The sequence below is a fragment of the Pteropus vampyrus genome, unplaced genomic scaffold, assembly GCF_000151845.1.
Source record: "Pteropus vampyrus isolate Shadow unplaced genomic scaffold, Pvam_2.0 Scaffold19, whole genome shotgun sequence".
In the NCBI taxonomy this organism is placed as follows: Eukaryota; Metazoa; Chordata; class Mammalia; order Chiroptera; family Pteropodidae; genus Pteropus; species Pteropus vampyrus.
The window spans coordinates 17,027,825-17,055,735 of record NW_011888800.1 but is presented as its reverse complement, the minus strand read 5'-3'; the positions used below and the strand labels follow the sequence as shown (position 1 = coordinate 17,055,735).

Genomic DNA, 27,911 nt, shown 5'->3' with positions numbered 1-27,911 from the left:
AGAACTCCTATAAAGACAGAAGAAAAGTATTGTATTCCAGGTAGGAAAAAAGTCTCGCAATTCAGAGAAGTAAAGTTGGCAAAAGTGGTCCCCCCATATGGTGACAAAACATTTGAGGATATCTGAGATTTAAAAATTTTAAGTATTCCAGGAAATCTGCTCATTTTAAAGCTGAATGGAATGAGCCTTATATATTACTTTTCTTGACAAAACCAAAATTCACCGAAATAAATCTCCAAATTTGGTACTCTGTTAGCAATAACTATTCTGAATGTTCCTCCTTGAATTGCAAGTTACCAAACTGCTTTGTTTGCAAGAGCAGTGGGAAGCAACAAATGTTAATGTTACTACGTTGGGTGTTATCATCTCCTGTCCAGGTTTTCTCTAAAGAGAATTTGCAACATGATTCATGATATCTGAAATTCCCATGGGAAGACTTGGATCACTAAATAGGCAAAATCTGTCTCAACCCACATACCAACTGTTCCCTTGGTTACATTAACTAACGAATATAGTTGCCAAAGTCTAGAACCTCCCAGTGGAATGAGTGAATGGAAGACCTTCATTACCCAGCAGGCTCATTTCATTCTGTTTCTTAAAATTCCTGAGATAGTATTTAGTGTGGTTATCAATCCCATGGGATCCTATGTCCACATAGTAGAAAGAAAATGTGATTTAAATTCCTCTGTAAACAATTTTATTCAGTTAGTGCAAATTTAAGCAACATAATTCTTTTAAAAGCAATGGCAGAAGAAATATGCTTTGACAAGTCATTTAACCTCTATATTCCTTAATTTCTATTATTAATACTGATTTACCTCATAGGATATTGAGAAACTTGATAGGCTAATAGTATAAACAAGTAGCACACTTTTTAAAATGTCTAAACTTATATATGACAAGCAGAATTTTATAATTAATCTAAAAAAATTGATAGCTGATCCCAATTTGGCTTAGTGATCAAGCCCTAATCAAAATATTAAGACATAATCATAATTTTAACAGTGAAAAACTAAATGTAATAATTCTTTATTACCCTAAGTAAAATAAGAGTTGATAATACTCTCAAAATGCCTTATTATTTTGGTGAAAAATTGTTTTAGTGACAAGCGTACACTTCAGGATTTCATATACCTTTTAAAGGATAAAATACCACTAAAATGCGTTCTTTACTATCTAAATCAAATCTCTTACATTTTATCCAGAACTATATTACTCTTTATTTTCTGCTACTTCTAAAGTGACTTGACATATTTCTCTGTAGGCAAACAGAAATAAATTGTAGGAACAGTAAAGCAGTAATGCTGTCACTACATTGACTTCAAAGTTTCAATATCAGTTACCCACAGAGAAATAAAGAATAAAGATTACTAGATGATAAAATCTGAAGTTAATGAACTTTGGTAGGATTCAATAAGGAAAAAACTAATTAAAATTACAAGTGTATAAATATTCACAAATAATGTCAGTACCTATTTATAATGGAAATTATCTACCTGTATTATGCTCTGCATGAATAAATTTGATAAAGAGAAATTATAGGAAAATTACTCATTATAGTTAATATATTAAGGCTAAACATAATTATATGTTTTCATATTTATTTACATAAAACCATCTTTTATGGTTCATGAAAAATATCTTATGACTTGAGAGAGATAATAGACAATGTGTTAAAATTATAAATCATTGCATTTTTTAAAAGATAAAGACATGGAATATAAGAGAAGTTTATAAAAGAATAATGCTTTAAGCTATTACCTGCAGAGCTTTCTCTAGTCCTCATTTCATCCTAAAATTTGAAAATACCTATATAATACTGCTGCTTATAATCACTTTTGAAAACAACTTTATTGAGATATAATTTATATTGCACAAAGTTAGTAGACTTAATGTGCACAGTTCAATGGAGGGAGGGGTACAGAGGAGTGATGACTAATGGTACAAGATTTATTTTGTGATAAAGAAAATGTTTTAAATTTGATTATAATGAAGGTTACATAACCCTAACATTCAAGCACGTTGAATGTTAACTTATTTCATGCTTACAAAAGTTTTTGAGAGCCTAGACTCCAGGGAAAGATGGCATTCATATGCCAGAAACTTTAGGAAAATACACAGGATTTGGGAAACATGAGGTAAACAAATGGAAGGAAGCACATGATGGAAACATGTTAATGGTTACGCATTCAGCACCAGGGAAAATTAACAATGAAAGCGACCTTCAGCATTATTTTCAACTTTTGAAATATACATAAAAATCTAATAAGCATCTAAGCTAAAATAAAACAGAACAGGTTGTGTACAAAGAAGAAAAAAAACATTCTGGTCTTATATTCCTCTGTTATAACCCCTAAACACTACAAGTACTTAGAGAAATGAATAGAATTCTGGGGAGATGAGGGAGTATATCCTCAAAGCTATATACTTAGCCAAGTTGTCATTCAAGTGCAACAGAGATATTTTCTGACATGTAGGGGCTCGGAATATAAAACTATGTACACTTTCTTAAAAAATGACTTGCAGATAGATCCTGGACAAATAATAAATCAATAATGGGATGACAAAAAAATCAAGAATAAAAGTATAGGAGAATACAATGCAACATGATATTTTCACGTAAAAAGTATTTTGGTTAGTTATAATGTAAAAAATAAAGGTATTAGTGATTTTGTGTAATATGTCAAATTTGTGAAAAACATAAATATATATGTATTATAATATATAATATTGCATGTAATACATTGAATACATATATTAATACATGCATATATATAATTTCTGGATAATGAGGCTGGCACGTTAATGTTCTTTGTGCTTCTTTATACCTTCTAAATTTCTCATAATAGCTTTTTTCAATCAGAAAACTACACATTTTTAAAGAAAGAAAAATCATTATGTCATATTCTCTGGTGTTTAATGAAATGTTAAACTTCATATTTTCTATGTATTCTAAAAGGAAAAAAGTATTTAGGTTATTAATGAAACACATAGATTAGAGTTTTTCGAATATGTCTAGTTCAGTAGTTTTCAACTTATGTTTTATCATTGACTCCTCTGTTCAAATGAAGATTTAAATAATCATCATCATCAGAGCTGGTGTTTATTGAGCACTTATCAATAGGTGCCAGGCAATTCTCTAATTGCTTGTAGTACTTCAATTAATCCTCAAAACAACTTGATTTTTCAGATAAAGAAATTGAGGCATAGAGCTAACACAACAATTACGCGATGTCATGTGGCTAGTAAATAGTAGATACAGATTTTCTATCAGTCTGACTTCAGCCAGTGCTCTTTGTCACTAAGCACTCTGTGGAAAGTATCTTCTAAAAAAAACCAAAATGATTTTCACCTTTTGATATTCACACCTTGGGTAATCCCTTCCCCTTGAGAGTAGACGAGACTTGGTGACTTGCTTCTAATGAATAGAATACAACAAAAGTTATGATTCTGTGGCTTGTAAGAGAGCATAAATTCCACTTGCCAGTAAACTGTCTATTGATTTCTTGGCTTGCACACTTTAATGAAATAATATACCATGTTGTAGAAGCCCATCTGGCAAGGAACTGAGGAGACCACTGGCTAACTGCCAGGGAAAAAACGAGTGCATCAGTCTAACAATTTTTGAGAAACTGAATCCTGCAAACAACTACACCAGAGAGCTTAGAAGCAGATCCTTTATTAGTTAAGCCTTCAGAAGACACCACAATCTTGGATAATACCTTGATTTCAGCCTTGTAAGAGATCCTGACAGAGGACCCAGGTGAGCTATGTCTAGATTACAGACTGTGACAGGCAAAGTAATGCCCACCCATACTACACCCCCCAAAAGTTCACATCCTTTCCCTAGAGCCTGTGAATATGTTGTTTTACGGCAAAGAGAAATTAAGGTTGCAGTTGGAATTAAGTTTGCTAATAAGCTAACCTTAAAATAGGGAAATTATCTTGGATTTCCAGACAGCCCCAATGTAATCACCAGGGTACATAAATGTGGAAGACAGAGGCAGACATGTGACTGACGTAGTGATGCAATGTGAGACAGACTGGAATAAATACTGCTGGCTGTGAAGATGAAAGGTGGCCATAAGCCAAGAAATATGGAAAGCCCCTAAAAGCTGTAAAAGGCAAGGGGATAGATTCTCCTCTAGAGCCTCCAGAAAGAAAGGCAGCCCTGCCTGCCTTCACCTTGATTAACTCAGACCATGTCAGACTTTTGACTTGCAGAACTGCCTGAAATAGCAAATTTGCATTGGTTTAAGCACTGGGAATAACACGTTACATAGCAAGACATATCTAATAAACACAGTGTTCAATAGAGGAGAATGAGCTTCTGTGGAGTCTTTCTCCCCTAACACCCAAAGCAGTACCTGAAGTTTGGACCTCACGCTTTACAGAGCATAAGGCAAAGGCAACTGATCAAGACCAACTTTTCAGATGGAGAAATTCCTCCGAACAGTATCACTAAGAGGGACAGAAATCATTGAGAAAAGAATAATAAATATTCTAAGGCTTGTTTGCATTTGGGTTCTATTAATAAGTTCTCTCATGCGTGGCTGTACTTGGAAGGTTTCCTTATGACAAGCATGGGATGATATGTTATATTTTCAGTCTCATACCTGAGTTGTGATTCTCCTATGCTTGGAGTTTTCCTACTTGCTTATGTCTGACTTCTGGTTGCCTCTTTGCCTCTGCAGAATCTTCACACATACCTCGACCCTGTTTCTCTGTGCCCAGTTTGTATTCTTTCTACTTTTTGCCTTTGTGTTTCTCTAAGCTAGAGCAGTGGTCCTTGGCCATGGTGTTGTGGCACCCTGCCATCCACAGAGCGAGTTGTGAGGTGTACCACACTGAAATTTTTATTCATCACAGTGAGGGTACCAAATTTTATAATTTACTTTCTTCATTTAAAAGAATAAGCTATATCATATGCTACTCATGCTCTCTCACATGCTAGAGTGGTTTCTGCTGGGAGAGAAAGAGTTGGAGTTTCCTGTAACACATGACACCGTGTGTAGCTTGTCAGCCTCAGCTGTGGTCAGACCCATTTTGAAGTTAAAATTAGCATTTTGGAGCATTCCTAAAGAACCCTTCCAATGGCAAGTAATGCATAGTGCACAAAGTTTCTTGGGGATGTGGAAGTGAAGATTGTCAGCACAAAGCATTCAACTTCCCCATTAGACATCTCTGTTCCCTCACCAAAGCACCCCCCATGCTCCAACCTGCTGTTTTCTCTGGTATCAGACTGTCATCGGGTATAATCTCTGTCTTCTTCTTCCACTAAACTGCTAAAGACTCCCTTTTTGCCCCTTAATTCAGCTCTTTTTGCCATCTCAAACATCCCATCATTATGGGATTAATATGTCTGAGGTTCCACCACTGCAGCCGCTCCCACGTAATTTTCTTAATAGCTCAGTGTTCTAGGCTAAAGCATAAAAGGGTTTTAGACAGGGCCTGTCTCCTTCTTCTCAGGTTAGAACCAGGTCACTGTTATACGTATCATCATAGGCTATATAATTGGCAATCATCCCAAGAGAACCAATAGGTCATTCCTTCAGACCTTACTTTGGAAGTTCTCCAAAAAAAAAAAAAAAAAAAGAAAGAAAGAAAGAAAAAAAAAAGAAAGAAAGAAAACATGGTAAAGCGGTTTCCTGGGTTCTTTATCAGGAGAAATTTTCTGGAAAGCTGATTTTATACCAATTGCCATCTCCTTCCCAGGTTTCCTTTGTTGCAAAAACATTTTCACTGGCTGGGTATCCAAACAAAAGCAAAGATTCTTGACCAAAATATTATCCCCCAAAAGTCATAGTTTTTGTATTCTTTGGTTCCATCTATATATCTGCATGCATTGCTGTACTTGTGCTTGATTTGATATAATGAGATTAAATTTACAAGTTTCACAATTAAAGTCAAGTAGTTTAGATAATGTTCATATACTTCTAAATCATTTTGTCTTCTTTAATACCTACCAGAGGCAGTAAGGCAGCAATTAGCATCTAAGGCAGTGATATTTAAATATTTTTATTTGCCATTTAAATTGTGTTTTTCTAAACGAATTTTAGTGATTAACTTTCAATTCTTATTTGTCTAAACTTTATTTTCCCAAAAACTGCTAATAAGAAAGAAAAATCTAACCCAGGTCTCATTGCCTCTTTTTTATCTTTTCATTTTTTCTTCTATCTTTTCCCAGGTGAGACATGGCTGAAAGACTAATAGCAGAAAAACAATAGAGAAAAAAATGAAGAGCTTAATATATACTTTTCACGTAGGTGATAATTTACTATGTTACAATATTGACATATGCAAAGCCATTCTTTTGTTTTCAGCAAATGCCAACTTTACTTTGTCATTTACACTCTTACATTTTTCTCCTGGCAATTATGACCTACTATAGATTTCCATATCAAGTGCTCCATTTAAATACTTTGCCCAAGAAATGCGATAATTAGCCAGGAACATTTCATTTGTCTTAAGAGAAAAAAATATGCTTAAATATAACATTCTCATTATAGATATTTAAAAATAAAGAGATAGGTATAAAAAAACATGTCAACAATTATGTCAGACTCCTAAATATTACTAGACAAATTATGTATATTCTATTGATATTGGCAAATTTATGAATATGGAAATATGTCTGAATATTCTTTTGTGGGATTTAAGGCTTACTGCATAGTATATTTTTAAATGATTCAAAGATTATTGTTTGACTAACATGTTCTAGGAGTGAGGATTCAACTGTAAATAGGATTATAAGGTTTCTGACTCCTTTGTGCTTATTTTAAAATAAATAAACAAACACACACACACACACAATTGAAAATCTAAGGCAAGAAACGAAGTTTCAGAATTTATCACCTCTATCCTTGTCAAGAATCCATGTTTCATAAGAATTTTGTTTTTTTTTGGGGGGGGGGGGAGGGGGGTGGGGGGGTGTGTGTGTGTGTGTGTGTGTGTGTGTGTGTGTGTGTGTGTGTGTGTGTGTACTGTGTCATTATAAAAATATACTTCTTTGGATTGTGACCCAAACACTTTTACAGTGTTATAAAAGAGAAAACATTAGTAAACAAGTGAACAAATAACCAGGCTAAATAAAATGATTAAGATACATACAGTAAGAGTTTGGAGGGAAAGGAGTAGTTGTGGGAGTACAGAGAGGGATGGGATGGTCAGGGTGGGTTATGAAAAGAAATAACATGTAAACTGAGATTTGTAGGATGGAGAAGAACCCACTATTCCAAGAGTAGGGAAGAGCTTTATAGGTGGAAGGAAAAGTTAGCATAAATGCCCTGGGTGTGAAAACAAATTTGGCCCAGTTGGAGAACAAGCATGAGGACAGTGTGGCTAGCTAAGGATAAGGGAGAGGGAAAGAGAATGAGATAAAGTTGGAAGTAGAGCCCAGATTACATAGTACAACGTATGCCATGATTTTTTGTTTTTGTTTTTGTTTGTTTGTTTGTTTTTAAAGATTTTGGTCTGTTGAAAGGGAAATATTTTTGAAGTTTTTACAAGCCAAAGAATGTCTTGATCAAATTTAAATTTGTGCAGGTCAGTCAGGACGCTATAAGCACAATGAATTATAGGAATCGACAGTAAAAATGTGCAAATATTTGGGGTGCTATTTGGGGTGCAAAGGAAGTATGTTGTTAGAACTAGTTGAAGGTAGTGGAGATGGAGAAAAAGGTACAGAGCCAGACATGTTTTGAAGGTATGGAGGTAGAAAAGGTAGCATTTACTTACAGATCTGTATGTGTTGACTAGCTGGGGATGGTGGTGGAGTAGGAGAAATAAAGATATCAAAAATAATGTCTAAGCACTACATAAATGGTAGCATCTTTTTCTGAAATGGGAAAGGCAAGATAGGAATAGGGTTTGGGTGGGGAGGTTTTAATTCCAGAGTTTCGTTTTTAACATGTATGTCTAGCATACACTTTTCTTCCATAGCACTGATTACATTTTATAATTATACATTTATTGGTGTAATTATCTGCTTATTATAGAGTAAAAAGTTCCCTGAGGCAGTGGTCATGCCTGTCTCAGTAATTTTGTCTTGCATACCCAGCATAGAGCTAGCATTCAGGGAGTATCAATTGAACAAATGACATATAAGTGTTGGTATTAATGAATACTCGAATGAATATCGGTGACTTTCTTCTGGTGATCATCTTTCAAAGAAATCAAGTTTTAAAAGAAGAGAATTTTTACTGGCATGATGGTGAGCCAAGAACAATGAGATGTCTATACAGAACCATGAAGCGAGGCTCATTCACTATTATTAATCACTTCCATCTACACACCAGCCTTCTAGAGCAGTGGTTCTCACACTTTAGATTCATCTGGAGGTCTTGTTAATACAGGGATTGCTGAATTCATTCTGATTCAGTAGGTCTGGGGTGGAGCCTGGGAATTTGCATTTCTAACACCTTCCCAGGTGATGCTGGTCCAGAGAAAACAAGAACCCTTCCAATGGCAAGTAATGCATAGTGGAAGAAGTCTATACATAGGCTGCAGGGTATTTATATATGCACCCCTGGAAGGACATATACAATTTTTTAATAGATACGCTATGTTCCTTTTTCTGGTAATAGATCTTCAATATTTCATTTGATTTTCAAAGAAGGACTTCAAAATTTAATTAACATTAAAAGCTCCACTCAATTATGGATATATACTCGAACTCCTTGGAGTTTTGGCTTTTCCTTTCCATTGCTGTATGCCTTTGGGCAAAATACTTAACCTCTCTGTGCTTTAATTTCTTCATCTATAAAATGGAGACAATAGTGGTACCTGCTTCATAGGTTTGTTATAGGTTTCAAAGAAGTTATTATTTGCATATCATTTAGAGCAGTACTTAATAAGTGCTAACTAGGTGGTGGACAAATAAGACGAAAAACCTGGGACCGTTTTAGGTCTAGGCTCTAACCCTGATGATTCTAATGCACAGCCAGGGTTGAAAACCACTGCCCTGCAATGCAGAGAGAGTGAGAGATAGATCAATGTTTTTCCTGAGAGTGTTAGGTTAATTTCCTCTCAGTGAACCAAACTTCCCTTTCCAGAAGAGCTTAGGGAGGAAACTAGAAAGGCGAATAAGATCCCTAGCACCCTGTAAATGAATTCGTCTTCATAAAATTTCTAGAGTTGGTTCATGCTGATCTTTCTTGTGGTGGTGAGAGGGGCTGAGGGAAAGGAATGGAAGGAAGAAAACTGGTTTGATTTTATCCATTCTGATCGTTACTTTTGTTTAAAATCAACACAAACAATAAAAGCCTGTCCTAATAGAAGAATATGCTAATATAAAAACATGATCAGAGAGGCAAATACTAACTGTACGACAGCCAGCCTTCAAGACGACACCGGTGTTCTTTGCCTCTTAGAGTCAATGTCCTCTGATACTAATCATTATAGCTTACTCTGATACACTCATTTCTATCAAAGGAACACAATATATTACTCAGGTCAACATATTTTAATTATTGTACACTCCTTCCCACACTGAATAAGTTGAATCGTGTGACCAATAAGATATTACAAAAGTGATTAAGTGTAACTCCCTGGCTGGATCATAAAAGACATTACAGCTTTTGCCCTTTCTCTTGTATTGCTCACTCTAGGAGAAGCTAGGTGCCACACCATGAGGACAGTCAAGCCGTTCATGAGAGGTCTATTCTGTGGAGAACTGAGGCCTCTGGCCAGCAGCCCATAAGGACTTGAAGGCTGCAGTCCTGGTTAACAGCTTAACTGTCACCTCATAAGAGACCCCAATTCAGAACCTGCTATCCATACAAATACTATATATTTATTTATGTTTTAATATACAACGTTTTGGGATATAACTAATGCACTATAACCCTAAGTTTTATATTTTTTAGAAACCTGAGCTGACAGTTTCCCTTTCACTATTTTGGTGCTACTGCAGTTGATCTGCTCATTTTCTTTTTTCTGAACCCTTTAAGTCCACCTAAGATATAAAGAAATGATTAGGTAGTAAAACGGCCATGCTCTATGAGGGACAGAGAAAGAGAAACCAGTATCCTGTCTTATATTTTCCAGAGGCTTCACATCCAGAAGGAAAAAAATGTCATAGTACTATTGAGCTGTTAGAGCCCAGCTATGCTCATAACAACAGGGACCCTGAATTAAGTCAACAAAGAATTTAAACTCTAATACAATCTTAAAAAAATAAAAACAAAAAACAGGAGAAAGCTCAGCATTTCTTAGGAGCACAATGGCCATGTTGCCTATCTAAACCTTTGAAATGCCGATGTTCATTGATTTTCCTTATTTCAAAACCAAATAAACAACACAATTATGTGAGATACAACCAGAATATTTTGTTAGAGCGTGAGTTTGGGCAAGGAGAAAATGACCGTGAAGACTTTTATATGCCACTTATATACTGGCCATGCAACAATTTAAAATATCTAACTAGGTAATGCTCCATCTCTCAATTCTAATTAACCAGGCCACTGCATTTCTAAGAAAATCATTTCCATCTACCTGAGATTTTGCTAAAGTTCATCACTGTGGGAAAACAGCATTAAAAGCCACTGAACTTAATTTTAGAACACACATGCAGTGTATCTGACAAGTGGATTTGCTTATACCACTAGTGAGACCACATTAGTAGTGTAAATTAGCTTAGGTCTGTTTTTGCCCTGCAGTTACTTTCTGAGTTGGGGATCTGAGGACCCAAAGAAAATTGGCTGACCAGTTAATTACATCCTACTCTGATAGACCCTCATAAATATCAAAGGAACACAACATATTACTCAGGTCAACATATTTTAATTATATTTTACAGAAATAGATGATGAGATTATTTAGTAGATGGTTAAAGGTTAAGATGATTAATAGTGTTACAAACGCTCGTGAATGCCTATTTTTCTTTCTTGTTATTTAGAAGCCAAATATTTTAGTCAGCATGTTCTAGATTAATCACACACACAACTTACCCTGTCTACTCCAGAAATACAAAACAAGTAGTTTCGGCTTAATTTGGGGGGCTGAGGGAGGGAACTGCCAGAGAGGAGGAAACGGTGAAATCCATTTACTGTAAATGTGAAGGGGGATCCTTGCTTCCAATTTAGGTCATTCAAATTAACATAGATGCTTTTCTTCAGAGTAAAGATGAAAGGAGGCAAGAATCCCCTAAATGTCTGAGAAATAACAGGTTCACAAGGTGAAAAGCAGTGGGTAATAAGCTTCATTTTAGTTTCCATTTTATTTCCTTTTATGTTTGTGCCCACATGGCCACTTCCAGCTCACCAGTGTAAGCAGGATTTACTTGCCAACCCCACCCCTCCGATTTTTTATTTTAATGCTTTTTCATCCTTATTTTGGCTTTAGATCTTTTGGAAAGGATTAACCAAGATGTCCCAAACACCTTAGTGTTTTCAATCTGCTGAAAAGTCCTGAGCGTATCAGGGATTCAAGAGGATGATAAAGGGGCATGGACTGTTAGGAAGTAAAGAGGAAAAGGCAGAATAAGCAAAGGAAGATGGAACGAAACACATCTGTCTACAAAGATCTTGCCCTGGTTTTCAAGATGTACACTCACTGATCTCTATTTTCCCTTTAAATGCCATGGGGAATTTAATAGAATGTTTTTAGACTTCAGATTATATAGCTTGGCAGCTGATTTTTATTAATCAGCCTGTGAAATCAGTTTGATGGCTAAAATTTGGCTCTATCTCATAAATGTGGAGTTTCACCATATGTTTTGTGTGCTATGCTTACTAATGTAAAATAGATTGTTATATATTCTAAAGCTTTTAGCTAAGCATTAAATCACAAAAGCTTATCTGAGGAAAGGCATCTGATGAACTGAAGCTTTACTACACTGTGTCCAAAAATCAATATGGACAATTAAGCTGATGAATAATGTACTTTAATATGGAATGTACTGGAAAATATAATTTTAACAATGTGACCCCTGTCTCACATCTAGATAAAAATCATTCTGAATTATGTGTTTAAACTACCTGTGCATTCATATACACACTGTGTAGTGTACCTTGGATGTTCATTCAACTATTATTTATTGAGCAACTTCACATGCCAGGCTTGTGTTAAAAACTGAACGTGGTCAACACTGTCCCTTCCCGCAAAGAATGTGTCACCAGTAAGACTTTCCATTCTACTTAAAATCAATAAAAACTTCTACTCTGTAAATATATATATGAAACATTCTGAACAGTTGAATATGAAAAATATTGTCAAGCAGTTTTAACGAAATCTTCAGTTAAAGTCACACTGATAAGATCAATTAAAAAAAAAAAAAAGGTAAAGCTAGTAATTTACTACCTTCTACAATTTTTGGCTTTTGTAGCAGTAGGGTATGGAAAAGCATTAACTGTTTCAAAATGTGCTGAATTTTGTTCTATTCAAAATAATAAAGATAAAGAAAGATGTAAACATTAGAGGAAATTTATATGCTTTTGTTTGAATTTGACTCCAAGGCAAAAAATGAAAAATGACGACATAAATGCAGTATGTGTTTCTATTTTTCTTTCAAATTGGAATTTTTTTTTAAAGCAATTTTTCCATCCTTTTGTAATGGAGGTTCATTTTCTTCTATGTTACTGAGTAACCCACAGACTTTTCTTACTTGAAGAGTTGTATGCCTGCTTGGCTGAGTCATCAGCATCTTCCATGTAATTTTTCTCCCATTAGAGCTTTTGCTAATGAACTTGGCCCAGTCTAATCCTTTCCTCCCTTCATTTCCTTGAGAATTATTTTTTAATTCTCTTCTCCCTTTTTAAAAAATTATTTTAATTCTTCTTCACTTCTCCTCTTATAATTTTTAAAAAGTTTGATAGTCACAATTAATTTGCTCCTTTAACTAACTTGTATTTCTTCCATGATTTTATTCCTTTCCTGGTTTGTTCTTACATGGTTAATGCATCCATAACAGCTCCTCCATTTTAACTTATAAGGGACACATTTCTGACACACTTAAATGTCTTAAAAAATCATTGTGTGTTCTGAACAACAATGGAAGAAGGCACTATGCTGATTATATATTCGCTAGATTAGTAGTTCTTGAACTTTAGCATGCACCAGAATCACCTAGATGTCATACTAATGAAACAGATTGCTAGGCCCCAATATGAACCAACAGTTTTGGGGTGGCACACCCCAACGATCTGCATTTCTAACATCTTCCCAGGTGATGCTGATACCGCTTGTCTGGGAACCAAGCTTTGAGGACCAGTGGCCTAGTGAATCAGGAAATCTTAAGAAGCACCAGTAAATATATTTCATCTTGCCTTTATTTTGGGGGTGTGTGGACAAATATAACACATGAGTTCTCAGTCTCAACTAAATTGATATATTAATCCAGAAATCATATTTCGGTTTATAGGTTCATTCATGTGAACTGCCACTGAAAATTTACATGAATTGAACTGTTTTTATGCAGTAATACACACTGAAAATTAGTAACCACTACTTTTAGTTTTGTTTTTATGTGTTGTCCATGGATCTAGACTTGGAATTCTTTGTGAAGATATGTTAATATAAATTAGTGAGATGTTACAGAAAAAAAAGGTGGAGACTGATAAATGACGTAGGACAGTAAGAGATATTTTATAATTTTCCAAGGAAGCATAGCTTGCACTTCATTGTAAACCTACCATCTTCTGTTACAGAAATGTATGAGTAACACACACACATACACATATGTGTACACACAGTCTCTGTGGGTAAATGAGAGGTATTTAGGGTTTTTCCCCACATCTATGATTATTAGTAAATACTTTCTAGAACTTCCACAACCACAATAAGTAGTGAAAATAACTGTTGGGATTACATAGTTAGAAAATTTTTATCCTTTGTATGAGTGATTGCATTTGGGTTTATGTGATTCTGTTGAATTGTAACTAGAAATTAGAGTTTGGGAATGGAACATATATCTGTGCTTTTGCATATTTGTAGACATAGGCTTATATTCATGCAGGCATTCATTAGTTTATACCATTTTCTATTAAGCATCAGAAAAAGGAAAGAGAGTAGGGATAGGGAGAGTCATATAAAGATGAATAAGAGTTTAAGGTATGGTGAGTGATGGATTTGTGAAGTTTGACACAGGATAAATTTTATAATAGGAAGTATGGGAGAATAGGGAAGAAGTACTTATTTCTGAGAATCACAGAAAAAAACTTAACAGAAGTAACATTTGAATTGCACTTTTAAGAATACATGAGTCTTTGCTAGGAATGGCAACAAGGAAAAGCATCCTTGGGTGGGGCATAATGTACTATGTCCTGAGGCAAAAACTTATATAAGGATTTCAGGGAAATCTTAAATAGTTGTATGTATCTAGAGCATACTGATGTATATGAGGAAACTATTAAGCAAGAGGGCTAAAAATCAGGTACATAAGGAGAGTAGGGTACTCTTCCAGGCTATGCTGAGTAATTAGGACTCTATCCAGTGGTCAGGGAGGCATCTACAAAGGAAGAACCATATTATTGAAGGTGGAAGCAGAGATGATGTGTCTGAGTAAAGACAATTGTAAGAAGCATAGAAAATAAAACTATTGAGAGAGTTTCAGATATTGAGCTTATAATACAGATTTGCTAATTGGATGCTGAGGAGAGAAAGAAGTCAACTATGACTTCCCAACTTTTAGCCCAGGTCATTGGATTGATTATGATGCCATTTTATAATATCGAGAATGTGGAAATGTCCTAAAGTAGTGTTTAACTATCTCTGTGGTTTTCTAGTAGTCACTGCCCAAGTACCTAAATCTTAGGAAATAACTTTCAGAACAGGAAGTTGACTTGATTATTAGTCATATGAAACACAGAACAGAATTTTCAGATATAAAACATTATCCATTAAAAGCTAATATTTTCATACATAAGAATTGTGTTATTTCTTTTGGTCATTCAACAGCTGTCTGTTTCTAGATAAAATTGAAATTGATAATTCTCAACAGGATGAGAGAAAGTCAAATGCCTTTGTTCCTTGGTTAAGGAACACCAAGATCCTTGTTACTTAAGGAAGTTTCTGTACCTCTGAGGTCTGCAGAAACAGAGGAAAAACAACAAACAAGCTGAGAATCACTGCTGTAAGAAAAGGAGGCCAGAGAGATCTTTTATAAAATGTTATCAATCTCTGCTCCATCCAGTCTTTGCAGTTTATAGAAGCATAATTTTAATCTCTGTTATTCTAATAAAGTTAAAGAAGATTGAAAGCAGGAAATAGGAGAGGAACAAAATCAGTTTCCAGGGAGGTTTTATTCACTGTGGAAATTAGTCAGAAGCTAATCTTTTCTACCAAAAAATGAGAATCAAGATAAATTGACAACTAGTAATTTGTGAAGGTAGACTTGAAAATCCACAGAAATTTGCTGACAAAATAGACCACAAAGTTGACAAGTGTGAAATAATAGTTTGAGGTAGACCACATATGAGGTGGACCAGCAAGATGTTAAGTATGAGAATACTCTAAGCTGGCTAAAGAAATTGATGGGGCAACAAATCATAGTCAAGACAGTGAGCAAGATCAGGAGAGATGTGACCATGCTTTTGTATTCTCGTTGTCTTTGTGGCTACGTCAAGGGCAATGCTCTAAAATATACAGGGTGGCCAGAGACCTGTTTCTGGGTGAAGGGAAATAGAAAGAGATCATGCTTCTTTGAGAGAAAGCCCTAAAGATAAATGTGAGGAAAATAATAAACTTTCTGAGGGTATTTAATATGAAACATTCAAATTCATAAGTCAAGAGAAGATAGTACATGAAACCTGCGAGGGCAGAGTTAATGGCAACAATTATACTTATTAGGATAAGGAGGCGATGAAAAGTTACAAAGGCGGTCTGAGAATCTTCACCTATTGGGGAGGTCCAATATGAGAACTAAGCAGCAGATAACAACGGATTGGTAATAAAAAGAAAGTCAAAACTAATACCTTACTTTAACAAAAGTGTTAAAATCTTGCTGCTATTCAGTATGTGGTACATCAACCAGTCAGCCACTTGGACATCATCTCAGATTTTGTTAGAAATGAATAGAATCACCTCCCATCACACACGCACGTTCACTCAAGCACAATCTGCATTCTAACAAGACTGCCAGGTGACTAGTGTGCACACTGAAGTTTGAGAAGCACTGATTGAGGAGACCTTACTAATGCCAGGTGTAGATGACTGTGTTTTGCATATTATAACTAATTTAATCTCTGCCTAAGTTAATCAAGTAAAGCGATCATTTTTAACTAATTTATTTTCACTGACTTTTAATTGTTTATCTATTCAAAGATTTATCTGAGAATTTGGCAAGGGCCTAGACATCCCTCTCCAATTCCACTTACTCCTAAATATGGATGCAATTTCAATATACGACTTAAAACCCAAATTTAAAAGCCAGTGTTTTAAAAAACCCCAAGCACTCTTCTACAGAATTATTAATTAGAAACCACCTGAATCCTCGTGGACTCAATCCATCATCTGGCTGCTGCAACCTTGGGGCCAAGCAAAGTTTGCCCTTAATAAAGTCTTTGAATACACACACATGTTACATAATCAGTACCCTGAACAGGACTGTGCTGATTTAAGAATTGCCAGGCAACAAAGTTCTATGGACACCAAGATGACAAATTCAACACCTGGTCGACTGGAATTACCAATTAAATATTTCAATCACTTACAGACACTTAAACGTTTTGGTGGTATTATAAATTGTCTCCAACTTCTTTTTTACTAAATTATAATCCTTAAGATTGTCCTAATGGCTAGTATTTGTTAAGTATTTATTACATGCTAGGAAACTATTCCATTCTGCCCTATATCTGCCTGTCTCATTCTTTCTCCTTAAAATAACTTTATAAGGTAGGTATTTTTGTCTCTCATTTGCTCATATGAAAACTGACGCTTAGTGAGTTTAAGAAATTGTTCAAAATTATAGCTAAAAAGTAAATGGAAAACAACAGAGCCTGGACTCAAACCTATGTCTAAATTACTGCAAAGCCCATGTTTGTACCTAGCTGGGTAAAGACTTTAAAATTCTTTGGAATAAATTCTTCAGAAAAAATTCTGCAAAACAAACTCTACTTCACTATAAAATGAAACATTTCATCTGAGCCTTTTTTATTCCTACAGTCCCTTTTTTGCACAGTGCACATTTTTTTTAATCTGTAAAATAATTTATTCTGGTTTCATTCTATAAGTTATCACCATAGTGATCAAATTAATTACTGTTTATCAAGTTTATAAATTGATTCATGTCAAATGTATAAACAAAATTGGTTGTTTCTTATAGATTGAGTAAAGTTGGGGAAAAGTTGTTTTATTTTTTTAAGTTAGATTATTTCTTTTGTAGCTGCTGCTGAGTTCATGAAGTAAAGCAAAGAGCTGCATCAAATATCTGCAAGTCTGAATTCTAACTGGCTCTTTTTGACCTGAGTTCATCAGAGACTTTTCACAAGTTGGACTCAGCTACTTTAATCACAAAATGAACTACGTAGCCCAAATTATAATAACAACAGTCTTTCTAGGTCAACAACCTGAAGCACTACTCCACAGTCAAGTCATTTTAACCACATTCCATAAGACAAAACTATCAATGTGCAAAAGAGCCTACTAGAGGAATGTTAAATATATGCCCTCTATTCTGTGAGGTGCTCTTAGTCTTCATTTTCTCTAATTATTATTCATGCCGCATTTAAAAAAGGGTATACTATGTTTATTGAAGCCACCAATTAGACTGAAATGTTGAAAGAGAGGGAGGAAGAGAGAGTGAACAGATTCACATGTATTTGTCAACATTCTCCTAGAAATTTAAACCTTATATGACCCCTAAAGGAGACTGTTTTAAAACTTTGTCAGAACATTCTTCTCTTATCTAATAGCAATGGACCCCTTGCATTAGCAGAGTGCTTCAGAGTTTGCAAAGTACATTTAAGGTATATGATCCTCACACCAACCTGGGAACTCTTAGCACCTTTTCATAGAAAAGAAAGCTAAAGTTTAGAGAGGTTATGCATTAATTGCCTAAGGCTGTGCAGCTCATAAGTGACAAAGACTTCTGAAATCAGATTTCCCAGACTCAGATCTCTTGCCGCCTCCCAAGTTGCAATACTGCAAATGTTTAGTTCGAACATGATAAGTATTCTGACCTTGGCTCCAAGGTTCTCCGTATAGGGTTGTCACATTTGCAATTTGATTCAAATAAACAAGCACATAGTGAGTTTCTATCAAGGTTCAATAAATACGAAGATGACAAATACAATGCTTGCACTCAGAAGCCCTCTCATCTTTGGAAGGAGATACATAAACCATGAACGGCAATCCAAGTTACCTGTTACTGTATCCATCATGCCTTTCTGAAAATGTGTATGAATGTGCAAATGTAACAACTGTTGAATTATACACTTTACATAGGTGAATTGTATGGTATGTGAATTAAATCTCAATGCCGCTCTTTAAAAAAGTCAGTAAAAAAAAATTCTTGTTAAGGAGGAGAGTCTTGTTTCCAAAAAGCTAATGTAATCACAAAATTAATTACCATTGATTTTTGATGATACGATCTCAGCATTTTGGGTACTGTTATTGAACAAATTAACCTATAATCAATAAGTATCTTTACTTGTAGTATAGATGCTTTACTCGTACTCCTAATTTCATTGTTGTTTCAATTATTAAATTTTTGTGCATTACATTTCTTATAAATATTACACTTACGCCTCTCAAATTAATACTTATTTTTAAAAGTAAAGGTAACATAAAATAACCAATGCAAGCACAAACGTTATTATGTAGGCAAAGCTATACGCTCTGCTCAAATAAAATGTGCCTTGGCAAGCAGTGTCACCTCAGAATGGTTCCAAATAATCAAGTTCCTCTGACGTGTGGACAGGAGCCTCCCTATCATTGCCCAGCCCTCTGAGCCAACGTGAACCTTTCAATTACAGGTGAGGACTACAAAACACAAAGGTGTTGACCTCTTGGACGCTTCCCAACATCATAAAGCAAAATAAGATGAAAACAGAAGTCTCCACCACTGCCCTGCTCACTACTCCACTGAATTAGAATTATCTGGTAAAATCTTAATTCAACAAATAGTTATTGAGTAACTTCTATTTTCTAGGCATCATTCTAGGCAATATAGATATGTTGGTAAAAATCATAGACAAAATTTTTCATTGTGATGAGGAAGACAGGTAAGAAATATTCAATTGAACAAGCATAAATGCACAAACAAATAAAGACAATAATTGGTTACTATGCAGACGATTAAAATAAGGTTATTCCTGGGGGTAACTTTAGATCATGAAAAAGTGACACTTCACATGGCTGGTGAAGACTGGTGGAAAGAGAAGTCCAGGCAGGAGACCACCCAGTGAAAAGCTCAAAGGCTAGAATAAACTTAGTGTGCTGAGGAAAATAAAGGAAACCATGATAACCCTACATGTTTGATGTAAGTAATTGCATGAATGGTGATGCTAATAACTGCAATAGAAAACAGAAGGGAAGTGGGTTTTGACAGGGGAGATTCAGAATTCTATATTGATCCTATAAAGTCTGAGATGCCTGATAGATATTCAAGGAGGGCAGAGGACTGTAGGTAATAGGACTAGTGGAGTAAATGCTATCTGAAGAAAGTTATTGGCCTAGTGGACTGGTAGTTTCTGTCTGACTTAAGAGACTTGCTGGATTCTAAAGAGAAAGTTGGAGCACAGTGATATAAAAGGATGTGTTTAGTGAGAGGTAGAAAAACAGTACTGATTAATACAATGGAGAAGGAACACTTTATTGCAAAACAAGGAGTTTGCACCTCTGAGCAGTTCTAGTGTAACCTTAAGGATTAGATAAACCTATTTGTGGGGTGGTAGATCCAGACTTTACCAGGAAAGCAGGTATTTTAATCCATTGTGTATCTTTTTTTTTTTCAAATAAGGAGAACTTTTGTAAATTCCTTCTGTGTCCCCTAGCAGTAAGCTTACATTTTAGCAACATGAAAAAACATTGCCACAATGAGCATAAACTCTGAATTAGCCTTACTCTATTAATCTATTTTCCATACTGCAGTCAAAATGCTTTTTCTAAGTTGCCATTCTGAAAAGATGTGCCCCTGACGAAATCTCTTTAAGGTCCCTATTTTCTCTTAGCATAGAGTCACATTCCTCACCGTGGGCCACAAGGCCCTGCATACTGGTCCCTTCCAATTTCTCCAGCCTCATTCCTTGCTACTTCTTGCTCATGGGGCCTGCTGAGTTCTCTATTCTCAAATTCACCTTGCTCTCACTCTAATTGCTAACGCTATGTCCTCTACTACTACAAAACAGAGACACTCCATGCTTATCTCTTTCCCAAACTAACTTCTACTTACACTTCAGGTTTTTGTCAAGATAACACTTTCTCAGAGGAAGCTCCTCTAGAATGTCTGCCTTGTGCCCCTGTCCCAAGTCTGACTTAGGTGCTTCTCCTCCAGACACTCCATCATCATCAGCTTCGACCATCCCCTATTGCAATTGTCTACGTACATGTAGCTATTCCTCATAATCTTGTTGAGGCCAGGGGCCATGGCTATCTTCTTCACTGTTCTATCCACTGCACTGAGTGCAGGCACGGGCATTTAGCATCTAGTGGAATAATATATTTTTGTTTAATAAGTACAAAGACAATTTTCCACTAGATAGTAAGTTTCTGGAAGAAAGGAACCCTACGCTGGTTTATGGTTTTATCTCCAACTCTAAACATAATGTGAGAGCTCAAAGAATACTTATAAAACTTTTAAGTTGAAAGCTGTATTTCTCTAGCTTTACATTATACGACTTAGATTAATTAAAAGTGAAGTTTCTGGTGAAGAGACTTGCCATTGTTCTTATGCAAGCTATAGCCAGATTTTAACCTGCCTAGCTATAGATACCATTTCTAAGTCCATGCAGACAAACATCTGGACTAATACTACTCATTTACTCTCTTAATACGGTCTGCTTTAGTAAGTGAACTGCCGTAAAGTAGTCCTGCATCTGAGCATTATCCTACAACTGAAATACTCACTATGATCCTGCAGTTTAAACCACTTGATTAAAAATGGTCTAAATTTTAGAGCATTTTATGCACTCCTCATAGCTTTTACATGCTGTGAGAAATTTGTATTCCTACAATGTGGAAATAAGTTTTAGAACTAACTAAATCGTTCACAACAATCAATGTTCTTCTGTTTTCTGGTGATGATACATCTGATAAGGGGTTCATATCTGAAATATATAAGAAACTCATACAACTTAACACCAAAAAAACAAAGCCTGATTAAAAAAATGGGCAGAGGACCTGAATAGAAATTTCTTAAAAGAGGACATACAGACATATAGCCAATAGACATATGGAAAGATGCTCAATATCACTAATCATCTGGGAAATGCAAATTAAAACCACCATGAGATATCACCTCACACCTGTCAGAATGGCTATCATCAATAAATCAACAAGTGTTGGCGAGGATGTGGAGAAAAGTGAACCCTTGTACACTGTGGTGGTATTGTAAATTGGTGCAGCCACTATGGAAAACGGTATGGAGGTTTCTCAAAAAATTAATAATAGAACTACCTATGAAACAATCAATATTTTAATGCATCAATTCCTTACATTTAAAACCAAGAGCATAAAATCATGATTTAATGAAAACGTGTATTCTAATAAGAACAGATATTTGTAATTACCTTCTAGTGCATATTTCATATCCTGAGCAAAAAGAGTCCACATAATTTCAGCACTTATTTTTCCCATGTTCAGTTCTTGAGGAAACCTAAAACCAAACACATATATTAGTGTATCAAAAAGAATAGGCCTAAAAAAAAAAAAACAAAAAAAACCTCGCTTTACATATATACCACAGTAATTATTATACAGTTCATAAATACTTTTATTTATGTGATTTCCCTTTATGAACTTTCCCAGGTAAGAAAAAAAACTATACACCAGAGTGTGATGATAAAGCAATTATTGAGTTTCAGGAAAATAGACTCCATTTACATCAGTGCCAACGTAATGGTGCCTGCAGCTCCGATGGATGTCTTAGAATTTGCTTGTGTCTAAAGAGCTCGTTCTGTTTTATCATACACTCCATCTTCATATGTCTCCATTTTGAAGATACATCAGATAAATTTGAGTAGCAAATACCATATAACACCAAAAATCACACCTCACATTCATTTGTTGGTAATTTTCTTTGAAGCAAATGTGAGTGCTTCCATTCTCAATTTGTTTACAATGAATTATTTCAAGAAAGATTCCTCACTCCTCTAGTTAAATGGCCCATGGTGCACCATTAATCTGGACTCGAGAACTCCTAGGCAGGTCTGTGTTTTAGACTAAACAAGCTTAGGCTAAAGACAAATTCCTATTGCTGCTAAATTCGTACTGTTTTGATGTTTTTAACCTCACAATAAAGCTCCTGGTAATATAAGACCAGTGAATATAATAACCAGGTCTTTACATATCTTGTAAACACTCACCTTATGTCAGTACATGAGAATGAAATTATTTTGTTTTCTAACAAATATTTACTATATATATAAAACGCATGTATATATGTGTATATACACACAAAAGTAATATATATTAGGAATAAAAAAGTACACATTAAGGAACAAAAATAGCTCTCACATTCATTTACATTTTCGGGCCAAATTAAAAAAAAAAGTAACACAATCCTGAATGAGATAGAAAGTGTTAAAACTAAGTAAATATGACCTGAATATGACCTCAAAAAAAGAACACTGACACATAAAACCATTCTAGCCCAACTTTCCACTAAAAATAAGGTGTATTTCTTCTTCAAATATTCCTTATCAACTGCCATCTATCGATTTATCTAATGTCAATTGATATTTTAAAACTTAAATGCAGAAGATGCACGTTTATCAAGTATTTAAGCTCAGAACACTTTCTATAATCAAAAACATAATACAACCTAAATATATACAACTGAACTTGCCTCTATTGATATAAACATAACCTTAGACAAGTAATTTATTTCAAACAATTTTATCTGTGGATACCTACTCACCTCATACAATTTGTAGTATATTAATTTTTGTTAGAGATATGCAGCAACAAAATTGTGGTATAGGGTGCTTTAGGCTCATAAAATAAGGAATTAATTTAATTTTTTGAATCAAGAATAAAGAACATTAATTCACTTTACATTGCCCTAATAAAAAAATAAAAAAACTAAAGAATATCTCCCATAAAAATAGATGCAAAAATCCTCGCAACAAATGGCAAATTCAATCCTGCAATATATAAAAAATAATAATATATCACAACCAAGGGAAGTTTATCCCCAAAATGCAATGTTGGTTTAACATTCAAAAATCAATGTAATTTACCATATCAAAAGACTAAAAAGAAAAACTTTACCTTCCTAATAGCAGAAAAGATACTTGACAAATCTCAAAATTTATTCTTGATGAAAACTCTGAAAACTAGGGATTGAAAGGAATTTCCTCAACCTTAAAAATAGAATCTACAAAAACCTACAGCTAATATCATACTTAATGGCTTCATACTAAGATCAGGATCAAGGCAATGATATTTATTTTCACTTTTCTGTGAAATATTCTACTAGAGTTCCAAAAAGAAAAAAAAAAAAAAACTGCAAAAAGTCAAGGAAAAGGAATAAGAAATATATAGATAGTAAAGGAAGACATAACACTATTTTCAGACAGTGCGATTATCTGACATGTTTTTCTAGTAAATACATGTATCATACAGATATAAACAAATTCATGGGAATAAAAAATATCAAATCTGGTCTAATAGTTATATTTCAGCAAGGAGTAAAGAGAATTGGATTCAGAGAGACATATGTACACATAAGGCTTCAATTAAATTTGCAATGTTTTATTTATTTTAGAAAAAGTTCTAAAAACTATAAATTTACTAGAAGTAATATAAGAGATAATATAATGCAAATGGTGGCTAATGCATTTAGCATTAATAACATGCGTTAATAAGTAACTATTAATTGATTTCTTAGCATGTGTTGGGCACTGTGCTAATGACAAATTACATACTACTAAATAAAACAGACACCGTCTCTGCTTCTCTGAAGTTTACAACCTAGTAGGACTGGCAATAAAAACTAATATCTATAAATTTAGATGAACTGTGATAAATGCCATGAAGAAAAACTATGGGGTGAAAAAATAGAAATGACTGTGGGAAAGAGTGGTTTTGTTATACCAAGGGTTTGGAAAAAACAATTATTCATCATTGGGTCTCAGGGATTGTGATGACAGCTTATTTTCGATGGAGGATCACTCTGCGGCCCCAGCAAAAAACAGTACAGTAGTAAGTGCAAATGACTGAACAAAACAAGACTAAGAGTATATGATGCAAAAGGATATATTGGTGCAGTCATTTACTGAAATTACGTGCAGAAAGTAAAAGTTGTGTATACTTTTGAAGGAGGATAAAAATTGGTGGAGAGGGTAAGCTGTGGGCCCCAGTTAATGGCTGTAATTACCATAAGAAAAGACTCTCAAAGTGACTTCTAAAATATTATTTCTTTCATCCTGAAGCTCCAAACAGATAACTTCAAAACAAGGAATCAAAAATAAGTTGTTAGTCTAAGGATTTTCTCAGTTGCAGAAGCCATGTAAGGTTGATTTTCATTCTTAAAAAATGTGGGTTAAGGGTTCTCATCAGTGCTATTAAAACCTCAACATTGCAAAACCTAAACCAAATACAAACTACCATTTAAAATAAAAACAACACACTAACGCATTAGAAAAAATATATATGATGTATAAAATGCAATGGGGTAATATTCAAATGAAAAGAATAGCTAAAAATCTATAGTAAAAAGATGAATATTAGAAAAATGAACAGACAATAAAAAAACAGAAAAGATTAATAACCATAGGAAAAGAGATACTCAACTTCTCTAATATTCAAAGAAATTTTGATTAAAATAATAGTGAAAAATTTTTACTGAAAAAATTTCAGATTAGAAAACATTAAAAAAAAAAAATTAGGGCTAGTTGGAACCTGATTTCCAAAAGTTACCTAATGACTCTCTATAGGCTTCTCTTATGCTATTCCAATACCTGTGTTACCCTATGCCTGTCTCTCCTCCACCACAGTAGTCCCTCTATGAGTTGCATCATCCTGATGTTATATAAAACCACAGAGTAATATCCCTCTATTAGAAAGAACAAGGTAGATCTGCTTGTATTGCCATGAAATGATGTCTATCAGACAGTGTTAAATGAACACACAGCAAATTACAGGTTAATAGTATGAATAACAGGATTCCATATTTTACAAAAAATATAAAAATAAACATTAACTGCATGTTTATACATATGTGTATGTGTGTGTGTGTGTGTGTGTGTGTGTATTTATATATCTCCATCCAATTACTGAAAATTTGTAAGGCCTGGGTGAAGAAACTTTTAGTTTTGCTTTTTATTCATTTTCTTCACAAAAGTGATACGTAAACATTAAAACTTATTTTTTATTTCATACAGTCCTGTGAAGCTGAATAAGATTATTTTTGTAACCACAAAAGTTTTTAAATAATATCTCTTTTCAAATGAAATTGATAAGAATTTTACTATACATTCAAGTTTTTAAGATAAATTAACATTCATTTATTTCTCACAAAATCCCTATTTGTTATTATTCTCATTTTACAAATGAGGAATTGGTAGTCAGAATCCGAGCCTTGAGTTGTTTTTCCAAGGCTTATGATCTCTATAAGAAAGAAAATATTCAATGATACGTATTTTTTTGATACTGAGAAGAGACATAAAGGTAACTGATTAAACTCAATTTAAATTCAGGGTGTAAGAGATTAATAAATGTGTCCTAAAACATTAAACGAATCAGTGGCAAAATCAGAAATAGAGCTTATGCTTCTTAATCACATTTCTTTTTTTTTTTAATGATAATAAAAATTCTCAAGCATTGAAAATGTCTTCATAACTTTTTTCTTACCATTTTTTGTATTAGTTTATTGATTTTACCTTAAAATATATACAGTTCAAAATATTAGCTTTGTGTTTATGCAATAGTTCCTATTTTAATTTAAATCTCAATCTCTACTACTTGCTCAACTCTACTTCTATGCAGAAGACAATCTTTTAGAGCTGAGGTATTTTTTGATATGTTTCAGAAGTTTTGCTGATAGTGCATTATAATATGCTCGTTTCAAATTTGGTTGTGCTTACCATTACCTATGGAGATAATAAATATTCTATGCTAGAAAGATAGAACTCAAAGCTAGTCTATTTATGTAACCGTTACACAGATGCTTCTGAAGTCTGTATTTTTATTTTACTTTGCTACCTATGTTATTTGTGGTGCATTTGGAAATACTTCTCTGGCTCTTTCTTACATATATTCCTGTTAAATAAAAAAAATCATCACTCTCTAGTGCTAAACCTAGACAGAAAACTGAATCATCAACCCTACCACAATCTACAGCATCTTTTTTCCTCTCCTGTGGTTCTTCCTTTGACAGCACTATAGAATTTGCCTGTTCCTGTCCTATTCCTACGGTTTCATCCCTAACTCAAGTCTTTACCATTACCTGCCTCAAGAATTGCACTAGCCTATTAGTGCAATTTATGTATTCACCTCTAACCCTCCCTCTTCTAATATATCCTCTATATTACCGCCTAATTTACTTTTTACTCACTTCCCATTTTCCCCGAGAATACTCACTGGCGGCACTTGTGGCTGCAGCATTTACACCAAGATTACTCATGGATTATAGTCTTAGCCTCATCTCCAAAGTTTGCCACAAAATATCTCACTTCTCTTATTTTCACATCACTCTAGTATATCGATAGTCTTTGGAAACAAATGACATCATTATATTTACAGCATTCTGTTTTTAGTAGTGGTATTTCCATTTATAAAATATAGTAATTCTCGATCGCTGAAAATATCAAATCCTAGAAAACATAGCATTCCTACGCATGATGTTAACATCATTCTTGAATGGTTGTTAGCCGAAGATTCATTTGATGAACCTGATTTATGTATACATTTCTGTTACATTAGGATTAGAGACAAGTTCTGTTTAGAATGACTCCAAGAACAGTTTTTATATTTTTATTTTCACATCAAAAACCAGTCAGATTTGCTTCAGCCTCAAAGAGCATGTTTAGGTAAAATTAAATTAATGCTGGCAGAGAGCTGCATTTTTTTCTTCTAAATGGGAAATGGGTTAAAAACACAGGCCATGATATTTTAAGCCACTGCTTTCACAACCCCAATTGCTTGTCGCACTTTCATTAACAAAAAAGTTATAACCCATTAATGTGACTTTCCTGGATCGTGATGATCAGACCCCAACTTTAACTTCTATTTATATTCTCCAACACTTTCCATATATAGCCGTCCACATTATTTCTAATTTCTCAGCTTCTCTGATGTCCCATGTCTTATGATAATTTTTCCCTGTCATCTCTCCTCGATTTTCATTTGATCATAACTACTCTCTTCTTTCAAATTACAGATCAAGTTATTATCTCCCTCCAAAGTCTTCAAGGTAGAATTAGCAGTGATTAATTAGCTATGAAAGAGGGCAAAGAAAAGTGTACAATGACTACAAACTGGATCATAGCTCACTTAATATTAAGAGTTAATGGTAGTATTGGTGCTTTGAAATTGCCATAATTTTATCATTGACACAAGATTTAACTTATCTAATATGATCTTATTGACATTGGTTTTATAGTTCAAAACTGATAAAATTATTTTTCCTCTTTAACCAATTTTTGTCTAGCATTAGAAAACAATTTTTTTCCACCTAGCTATCCTGACTATAAATAATATGAATTACACAGTCATGTATGCTTGTGTGTGTGCATGCATGGGTGTATATCTTCAGCACATGATTTAAACAATTCCAGAAACCAAAATATAACCTAGAGACAATGTCTACCAAA

The 27,911-nt window shown here is 34.3% G+C and overlaps 1 protein-coding gene across 1 annotated transcript in view; it reads right to left on the bottom strand.

The window, feature by feature from the left end:
* Window positions 1–27,911, bottom strand: part of LOC105288825 (protein unc-13 homolog C) — a gene marked incomplete at its 3' end in the record, with an annotated part of 460,652 nt that overhangs the window by 77,559 nt on the left and 355,182 nt on the right. Inside the window, exon 18 of the mRNA XM_023527723.1 lies at window positions 21,666–21,751. Coding sequence (XP_023383491.1) covers window positions 21,666–21,751 — 86 coding nt within the window. The remainder of the gene's footprint in view (window positions 1–21,665; window positions 21,752–27,911) is intronic.